The sequence below is a fragment of the Malus domestica genome, chromosome 05, assembly GCF_042453785.1.
Source record: "Malus domestica chromosome 05, GDT2T_hap1".
Classification (NCBI taxonomy): Eukaryota; Viridiplantae; Streptophyta; class Magnoliopsida; order Rosales; family Rosaceae; genus Malus; species Malus domestica.
In genome coordinates, this window is record NC_091665.1 from 30520147 (window position 1) to 30531096 (window position 10950).

General features: G+C 39.2%; 1 protein-coding gene across 1 annotated transcript; it reads right to left on the minus strand.

Annotated features, from left to right (window-relative positions):
• Window positions 1-9626: 9626 nt before the first annotated feature.
• Window positions 9627-10730, minus strand: LOC103435785 (22.0 kDa class IV heat shock protein-like). The gene has a single exon (XM_008374199.4). It carries the CDS (start codon window positions 10469-10471, stop codon window positions 9851-9853), a length of 621 nt encoding a protein of 206 aa, XP_008372421.2. The 5' UTR covers window positions 10472-10730; the 3' UTR covers window positions 9627-9850.
• Window positions 10731-10950: the final 220 nt, after the last annotated feature.

Here is a 10950-nt window from a genome sequence, read left to right on the forward strand (position 1 = left end):
GAGCTATTTGATAATCTCATTGAGTTTAAGCTTGAGCTCGAGGCCTTTGATGCACTTGACTTCATCTAATTAATAAGCAAAGGTAAGATACGGATTGCTTTGGAAAAGTTACGGTCCTTACGGATACATCATTGACTAAGAAGCAAAGGTAAGATACAAAACACAAACTATATGCACAAATGTAGTTATCAGCCATCTAGATACATCATTGATTAAGAAGAAAAAGAAAACAAAACATATCCTGTATTAATTTGTTGGGAGAAATATCATAGGCTAAGGCTTACTGTGCTATTGAGTAGAATCTGTGCTACACACACAAAGATGAGACAAAACAAGTGTATCATTTGACTTATGCACAAATGTAGTTATCATTTGACCTATGCACGAGAACAGTTAATCCAGCAAATGAGCATAATTATCCTATTTACAACCTATCAATATGATACAAAACAGTTTTGCATTAAAGTGTGAAAACCAAAAAAGTAAGGAAAACAACTTAACTAAATTTTAAGAAACAGTTTATACCTTGCACCTCAACACGCCATATTACTTTTAGAAGGCTTGGTACTCTCAACCTCTCTTGACTCCTAGAAAATCAATAGAACCTAAAATGGATGAAACACTACCATACATAACTGAGAGAAGCTCATCCGAAACTAGAACTAGAAACGCCTTATTTCATTTTGTTTAGCTCGCTGTTTTTCTTGTTCTTTCCCCCTATGCACAAATGTAGTTATCAGCCATCTAGATTGCTTTGGAAATGGTAAAATAAGTAACCATATTCAGGTTAAAACTTAAAACCAATTGAAGAATCTGTGCTAAACACGTCACAAAGAATTTGTGCTATTGAGTAAAATAAGTAACCATATTTCTGCTGCTTCTTCAGAAGCATATCAAACAACCATGTTTGTTATATATTAACCATGTTTCTGACCCTTTAGTTTGTTTATTCACATCAATTTTCCCACTTAAATTTTCACAAGCCATTTCATTATTTTGTCCCTCCCTCACCTCCAAAATCTTCCTCTCCGCTTCCATTTTAAATTTACTACAAGATGGATTAAACTAGTTATTTACAATCTCAGACACAACAAACAACAAGTAATCTGCAGTAACTCATAGTCTAATAGTCATAAAGCTACACTTGCAGAACCAAATCCAGGCTTCAGCAGCATACCCAAAACAAATTAATCAAACCGTATGTACTCTCACAAATTAATCAAACCTCAACTAATAGTCTAATAATGTTCATAAATGAAGTTACCTAACCAAATCCAGCATACCCAAAACAAATTGCAAAACCATGAAATTGAAAAGCTACAGATCAAATTCATCAGAACCAACGAAATTGAAAAAAAAAAAATCTGTAAAACGCATCATGGGGTGAGAGACTAACCTTGCAAAAGAGGGAATTTGTGGGTCGAGACTTGAGCCTTGAAACGGCGAGAGGAAGTCGTGGGTCATAGGGGTGGGTGACAGATTGAGAGTGAGACAGTGACGGCGAGTGAGAGGGATAAGAGAAAGGTCGTTGAGAGACGGCGACAGCGAGTGAGAGAGAGGTCGCTAAGATGGTGAGAGAGTACGTACGACACCGTTTAAGAGAAAGGGAATGGGAATGGGTTCGGTTCTGTTTAGTGTTTAGGGTTTCAGAGTTCAGAGACTGAAGAAGGATTGAAGGAAGGTAGACGTGGCGCGCTACAAATTGGACTAAATGAACGAACGACACCGTTCAAGAGAAAAAACGACGTCGTTTTGCCTTACCTCGGTTCGGTTTGGTTCGGTCTGGTTTCCGAACCCTAGAAACCGAACTAAATTGAACCAGTTTCTGTTCGGTCTGGTTTTACACTTTTGGTTCGATTTTTTTTTTGGGTTCGATTTTTTTAGGTCTCGGTTCAGTATTCGGTTCGGTTTTTTTTGGTTTTCGGTTTTTCAAACCCACCCCTACAATTGACTACTTCACAAAGTGGGCTGAAGTAGAACCCTTGGCAACCATTACTGAGGTAAAAATAGAAGATTTCGTATGGAAGAACATCTTTTGTAGATTCGGCATTCCCAATGCAATAGTCACTGACAACGGGTGACAATTCGACAATAATAAGTTCAGGATGTTCTGCTCTAAGTTCAACATCAACTTATGTTTTGCCTCCCTAGCTCATCCTCAGTCTAATGGACAAGTCGAAGCCATCAACAAAATAATCAAGCGAACTTTGAAAACCGGCTTGAACAAGGCTAAAGGTTGTTGGCAAGAATTTGTACCCCAAGTTCTTTGGTCATACCGCACTTCGTATCGGACATCAACAGGAGAAACCCCATTCTCACTTGCCTTTGGTACAGAGGCAGTTGTCCTAGTTGAGTTTGAGCAAGCAATGTTTCGAGTCCAGAACTACGTGCAAAGTGAAAATGACAAACAACTTACCCTCAACTGAGATCTAGTCGAGGAACACAGAAACCAGGCTCACTTGAGGAATGCCACCTACAAGCAGCGCATCTCCAACTACTATGACTCAAGGGTCAAACCTCGTTCTTTCAAAGTGGGGGACTGGGTATTGAAGAAAAGATTACTCTGCGACAGAGTTCCGAGTGAAAGAACACTTAGTCCAAACTGGGATGGACCGTTTGAAGTTATTGACATCAGTCGCCCTGGCTCCTATAAGCTTAGAAGCTCTTATGGCAAGACCCTTGGCCATCCATGGAATGCTGATCACTTGAAGTACTATTACAAGTAAATTCACATTGTACAAGTGTTAAGCTTCAGCCGTTCGGCATCTTATGCAACGAAGACTATTTGGCATGAATTCAATAAAAAGGTGATTTGGGCAACTCGGTCCTAATCCTTTTACATTCCTAGCAATGAAACACTCGGGGTTTAAAGCTTTAACATGAATGCTTCTGTTGATGCACAAAATCAGTGAGGACTTTGATACAATAGAAAGTGTTAAGTTTGTGACCTTCGCTAGATTGCTCTGGTTACTAGTGTGGATAAGTATGCAAATGGATAGAGACATGGAAGCAAACACAAGATGTACGTGGTTCACCTAGATTGGCTACGTCCACGGAGTAGATGAGTTCTCATTAATTGTGAAGGGTTTACACAAGTACATAGGTTCAAGCTCTCATTTAGTGAGTACTAGTGAATGATTTAGTACAAATGACATTAGGAAATATTGTGGGAGAATGATCTCCTTTTATATAAGAGTTTCTAGCTTTGTTCTGACATTGACACGTGTCATGTTGTGATTGGCTTCTGATGTTGACACGTATCGCGTTATGATTGGCTTCTGATGTCGACACGTGTCGTACTGTGATTGGCCTCCTAGTTGGAAGGAAACTCTTTTGGGTCCTTGATGGTATAACGTTGACCAGTGCTCAGTAGTTTTGGGATTGGTCAAGTATGGTATAAATAGTGCTTCCCTAAGTTTCCAAGTGAGGGAAGCTCCTCGGTTGGGGACTTGCAAGATCCAAGCCGCTGAGTAATCACGAAACTTCTAAGTACTAAAGTGTGGTATCGTTTTCACTTGCCTTATTTGTCTCATAGGTAGATGTGGCATCTTATCTGAAAGTACTTTTTCTCCATCCATGGGTGGTATCTTTAACCGGTGGAGATACACAAGGTAATGTATCAATTTCACTTGAAGCTTACTTGTAGTTTCAAGCTTGGTCAAGCGCGATACAAACCATGTAGTAAGAGAAATGAGGTCCAATAAATCTCTGAAGTACGAAAATAAGGGGAAAATTCCTACAAACAATAACTCTTTGAACGTATTTCTTGCACACAATTGGTGCCCCTATAAAAGAAAGGCAACAGGGCCGTTTGTTCAAAAATTGAAGAGGCACCACTATCCGGATTTCGAGAAGCAGATTTTCCTGAGTAAAATATGTCGACAATCCCCACACGCAACATCAGCTCATCGGGTACCACAGATAACTTTGCCAAAGATCTCTGACAAAGTTTAAACACATAAATTTTGAAGGTCCAGCTACTTTACCATTACCCACAAAGGTAAAGGAACAACACCACTGCTTGATAACTGGAAAGTCCATATGTGTGTCAACCTCTGTGCTCCGTGACAAGACAGACTGACAAAAATGCCCAACCGTTACTCACATCGAGAAAACCCTCCCAACATGATTACTTTCTCAAAAATCGAAGAGGCACCGCTCCCCAAATTTCGAGAGCCAGACTCTCACCAGGATTGCTTTCTAAAAAATCAAACAGGCACTGCTATCCGAATCTCGAGAGCTAGACTCTTACCAGGATTGTTTTCTCAAAAATCGAAGAGGCACTGCTATTTGAATCTCGAGAGCCAGACTCCCACTAGGATTACTTTCTCAAAAATCGAAGAGGCATCACTATCCGAATCTCGAGAGCCAGACTCCTACCAGAATTGCTTTCTCAAAAATTAAAGAGGCACCACTTTCTAAATCTCGAGAGCCAGATCCCCAATAGGATTGCTTGTTCAAAAATCGAAGAGGCAACGCTCTCCGAATCTTGAGAGCCAGATCCCCAACAGGATTGCTTGTTCAAAAATCGAAGAGGCACCGCTCTTTGAACTTCGAGAGCCAAATTCCTTAGATAAAATTTGTCTGTAATCTTCACACGTAACATTAGCTTTCCAGATACCACATACCATTTTTTCAAAGTGCTTTGACAAAGTTAAAACACGTGAAGCTTGCAGTTCCCACTACATTGCTATGACCAAGAAGGGTAAATGAATAACATTACTAGTTGTTGTTAAGGAGACTCCTATAAATGTCAACCTCCATCTTCCACGGACAGGCAGACCTGCAAAAATGCTCAACCTTTCCTCATATCTGAAAGGGCACTCCCAATGAAGCCTCTCGAAATACTCAACTTTCTTTCCCCCCCCAATAATACCTATGTAAACCAGCCACACCAAAGCAAGAGTATTTCATATCATCAGGGTCAAAAGCAAGAGTACCCCATATCATGCTTTTTCCTTGTCTTTTCCTTTGCCCTTGTTCTTACCTGTAAGACAAAGAGAAAGAGAGCAATCAGTCAGCATTTGGAATCAAGCTTCCAATCAGGAATTGACTACCTGGAACCCCTTGCCTGATTACTTACCTGGCATTGCTCTCGAGTACTTATCTTCAACATCTTATGCTTCCAAAGAAGATACCACATATGTTTGAGGAACAGATAGGGCAAGTAAGAAGGATACAAGGAAGAATGTGGAGACAAGCGTAACAGAACACATGCCGATACATACTCTAGATTTTGTCAATAGCAAAAATATCTCATATCATCAGGGTCGAACGTACTCTAGATTTGATGGACTTGTTTTGACCCTCAAATTCTTGAATCGGCCTTATACTCTGGAGGAAACCAGAAAACCCTCCAGCCCAATTCAAGAATAAGCCTGTGAAAATTTACTTCTTCAAAAGCAAAAGTATCTCATATCATCTCTTCTCATTTTTCTTCTCTTTATCCTCCTTGCTGCCTGCAAGATAGGGGGAATGAGAACAGTCAGCCGGAACTCAAAATAAAACTTATGATCTGGGACTGATTGCTTGGAACTCTGATTGCTTACCTTGTCTGTCACTTTTTTTGGCAAATCTCCCAGCTCGGCGACTTGGAGGACTCCTACTACATGGTTTGTATCGCGCTTGACCAAGCCTGAAACTACAAGTAAGCTTCAAGTCAAATTGATACATTACCTTATGCATCTCCACCGATTAAAGATACCATCCTTGGATGTAGGAAAAGTACTTCCAAAGAAGATGTCACATCTACCTATGAGACAGATAAGGTAAGTGAAGACAAGACCACACTTCGGTATTTGGAAGTTTCGTGATTACTCAGCGGCTTGGATCTTGCAAGTCCCCAACCGAGGAGCTTCCCTCACTCAGGAACTTAGGGGAACATTGTTTGTACCATACTTGACCAATCCCGAAACTACAGAGTACCGGTCAACGTTATACCATCAAGGACCCAGAAGAGTTTCTCTCCAATCAGGAGGCCAATCACAACGCGACACATGTCAACATCGGAAGCCATTCACAACATGACACGTGTCAATGTCAGAACAAAGCTAGAAACTCTCTTCTATAAAAGGAGATCATTCTCCCACAATATTTCCTAATGTCATTTGTACTAAATTATTCACTAGTACTCATTAAAGAAGAGCTTGAACCTATGTACTTGTGTAAACCCTTCACAATTAATAAGAACTTCTCTACTCCGTGGACGTAGTCAATCTGGGTGAACCACGTACATTTTGTGTTTGCTTCCCTGTCTCTATCCATTTACATACTTATCCACACTAGTCATCGGAGCAATCTAGGACAGGTCACAAACTTGACACTTTTTGTTGTACCAAAGTCCTCACTGATTTTGTGCATCAACAGATTTGGGTCGTCAAATCTTTTTTTACTATTAAATTTAATCTTATTTGATCATAACCGTTAAATTATAAATAAAAAACAAAAAAAGTTTTGAAATATTATAATTTAGTGAATCCAGAATAATTTAAGCCGCTGAAATCCTATCTAATGGTTGAGATAGTTTGGGAAGTTTTGAAGTTTATATTTTAAATTTTATCTCATGAGTTGGAGATATTCGATATTCTTAGTATATAATATATCGTTACACTCAAAATAAAAGATTTAAAAAAAAAGAAGGGGCATTTTGATATAGATGCCTCAAATTTGAATTTTTTTAATCAAACATCTATAACTTTTAAACTTTTGATCAAACATTCTTCTACTGATTTTTAATTAAAAATTATGATTTTTATTGTATTTAATTAACCAACTAGTTCAGAAAATAATATCACAAATATTCTAAAATCACCACAAACTTCCTATCTTATCTTATCATAATTCGTTCAAAATGAATTTTTCTTATTCAAATAATTTGTTGTTTTAAATTCTAAAAACACATAAACATCCTATTAACATACAATTATGAAATATAACATGCACATATGTCACATCCCAGCCTGGGTCCACCATATCCGGGGCCCGTTTTACCACCGTAGCACGATATTGTCCGCTTTGGGCTTAGCATTCCCTCACGGTTTTGTTTTTGGGAACTCATGAGCAACTTTCCAGTGGGTCACCCATTTTGGGAGTGCTCTGGCCTCCTTCTCGCTTAACTTCGAAGTTCCTACGGAACCCGAAGTCAGTGAGCTCTCAAAAGGCCTTGTGCTAGGTAGGGATGGGAATATACATTTAAGGATCACTCCCCTGGACGATGTGGGATGTTACAATCCACCTCCTTAGGGGCCCGACGTCCTCATCGACACATTTCCGATCTGGGATTGGCTCTAATACGATTTGTCACATCCCGGCCCGGGGCAAATCACTTCCTGGGCATGTCTACCACCGTAGCACGATATTGTCCGCTTTGGGCTTACCATTCCCTCACGGTTTTATTTTTGGGAACTCACGAGCAACTTCCCAGTGGGTTACCCAACCTAGGAGTACTCTGACCTCCTTCTCGCTTAACTTCGGAGTTTCTACGGAACTTGAAGCCAGTGAGCTCCCAAAAGGCCTCGTGCTAGTGATCTCCCAAAAGACCTTGTGCTATGTAGGGATGTGAATATACATTTAAGGATCACTCCCCTAGGCAATGTGGGATGTTACAATCCACCCCTTTAGGGGCTCGACGTCCTCGTCGACACACTTCCGATCAAGGATTGGCTCTAATACCATTTGTCACATCACGGCCCGGGGCAGATCACTTCCCGGGCCTGTCCACCACCGTAGCACGATATTGTCCACTTTGGGCTTATCATTCCCTCACGATTTTGCTTTTGGGAACTCACGAGCAACTTCCCAGTGGGTTACCCATCCTGGAAGTGCTCTGACCTCCTTCTCGCTTAACTTCGGAGTTCCTACGGAACCTGAAGCCAGTGAGCTCCCAAAAGGCCTCGTGCTAGGTAGAGATGGGAATATACATTTAAGGATCACTCCCCTGGACGATATAGGATGTTACAATCCACCCCCCTTAGGGGCCCGACGTCCTCATCGACATACTTCCGACCAGGGATTGGCTCGAATACCATTTGTCACATCCTGGCTCGAGGCGGATCACTTTTCGAGCCTGCTCCACCACCGTAGCACGATATTGTCCGCTTTGGGCTTTCCATTCCCTCACGATTTTGTTTTTGGGAACTCACAAGCAACTTCCCAGTGGGTCACCCATCTTGGGAGTGCTCTGGCCTCCTTTTCACTTAACTTCGGAGTTCCTATAAAACTTGAAGCCAGTGAGCTCCCTAAAGGCCTCGTGCTAGGTAGAGATGAGAATATACATTTAAGGATCACTCCCCTGGACGATGTGGGATGTTACACATATATTAAATATAACGTACCAAACATATATATTAAATATAACGTACCAATCATTTGGTACGTTATTGGTACGTTATATAAATTTAATCTGGGTACATATTAGTATTTTGGTACGTTATAAATATTGCTTTTGGTACGTTATGCAATTCTTTATTTAGTACGTACCAAGTTATTCGTACGTTGTATTATCCTTATTTTGGTACGTACAAAACTTATGGTACGTTATGTGTAAGTTGTGTAACCCAAAAAAAAGATAACTTTTCACATTAAAACATTGCACTAAAAAATATTTTTTGTCAACTCTTAATAATTAATTATTGGAATAAGGACTCATTTTAAATAAAAATAAAAATATGAAAACTCTTAGTTCACGTTTCTACTATAAGTAGTTGTTAAAAAATTCAAATTTATTTTCAGTTGTATGAAATTAGGCAGCCTAGTCTACATCTCAATTTTAATTATAAACGAACTCTTGTTTTTTTATAATCTATATAAAATGTTGAGTTGGAAATTGGAAAAACTATATTTCATCCAATTAATCTTGAACCTCAGTAGATATAATTGAATCCTTAAATTGAAGAAGGGATGAGATTCCATAAAAATAGCAATAAATTAATGAATATTATTGAGTACATTTTTTTTACATAAAAATGGATTTAAAAGAATTTATAAAATACTTAAATTAAGAATATATCTGGAATATAAAATTTAATTAAAAGTAAAAGCACTTTAATCAAAAATTGAAAAGCAACAGATGTTTAATTTAAAAAAAATCTAAAATGAGGCATCTAATTCTAATTAAAGCCTAAAGCTGCAATTGCTAAACCATTTCGCCGCATCCATCTCGGCAATTGCAGACCTCTTCTCCAACTGCGGCCGTCTCCATTTTTGCAATTGCAGACTTCTCATCTACAACTCTCTCTCTCTCTTATCTCCCTACTCCATATTACTCGTATCAAATTTGTATTCTTCAAGCATTTACTCGAAATCCGGATCCAAAAGTTTTTTCAAAATTTGGGTTCCAATCTCTAAACTATTAGCAATTGATAATTAGACATTTTTTTATTAATTTAAAAAAAGAATTCAACTATTTATATATTGTAATAAAAAAGATAATTTCTTTAGCATCACTCCTAAATTAAATGAAAATATCAAATAAAGTTATGCATATGGAGGAGTATATGCTGTTTCCTTTTAGCGATGCACAAACTCATTCTACTCCTTTAGATTAACAAATTTATTGAATCAAACTTGGACAATTTTCTTGGCATTTATGTATTTATGTGTTTTTTTTAATTTTTTTAATTTTATCATTTTGTAAGATAAATGATAGTTTGATTCGAAAAGCTCAAACTTAATTACAAGAGGAGTCTTAGAAGATGACATCCTGAATAACTTCAAGATGATCCTCAAACCAAACTTACGATAAAACTTAGCTAAACGGTAAGCAACACCATTACAAATCCAAGACGCACAATGAAATTGAGGGTTATCGGCCAAACTTGAAGCAAGGCACTGAATGTCCTTGCTTTCTAAGTTAAAGCTCTTGCTTGGGCTCGCTACTCTTGAGCTTGGCAGGTTCACCCTGATCTCCTCCTCCTCCTCCTCCAGTGGTAGAGATGCTAATCACCCTAGTAGCTGCCTTGATCTTATCAGGGGACAACTTGGCCAGCGTCACCGTGAGAACCCCATTTTCCAACTTGGCGTTGATGGAGTCTAAATCCACGTTCTCAGGCAACTTAAACCGCCTCCAAAATTTTCCGTAAGACCTCTCAACTCGGTGCCAGTGATCCCCTTTCTTGTCTTCTTCCCTCTTCCTCTCTCCACTCACTCTCAGAACCCGGTTCTCCTCAACCTCGATTTTCAGCTCCTCCTTGTTGAGTCCTGGCACATCTAACATTATAACATGACCCTCCGGCGTTTCTTTCCAGTCCACTTTTGCTGGTGAGAGTGCCAGCAGGCTCTCTTCTTTTCCAAGTTCAAATGGGAGCTGTTCTAGCACTCGGAACGGATCTGGAAAGTGCTCCGGCAAGAGATCGACCAGAGAACTAGTTCCTGGTCGATCCATGAACGGCAGCAAGGACCCATTGGATGACCTAAAAAGAAAAAGGAGAAGGCACAAGGTGATGACAATATTAAGAGAAGGTTGTTTCCTCATTGCTCTTATATAGTTTATTTGTCAGCAGGAATACTGGAATATTGGATTGGTGGATCGATATGGCAGTGTCTGGTGTCTGGTGTCTTTGTCAGGGTGTGAAGGTTGATCTATGTATTTATAGGGCATGGACGTTGGAGATATGCATGGGATAGTTCTTGAAAATTCCAAAGTGACCTAACTTTTAATAGACCCGTTTAGAGAAATCAGGAAGGTTCCAGCTTCATCCTCCCCTTCTGTTTTCTTTTCTCCTTTTGCTTTATGCTTCAAGAGATTAACTGTTTGTTCCTATTTACACCCACTACCAAGCCCAATAGAAGATGCCAAATACTTTAAAATTGGCATATTTTATATTATTGTTGCTCGAATTATGGGGTATAAAAACTACGTTTACGTTTCAGAATGTAAATTTTAAATATAAAAGCAACATTTAAGTGTGAATTTTATGTGAAGCATCCTCATATCATCACTTAACTCAAATG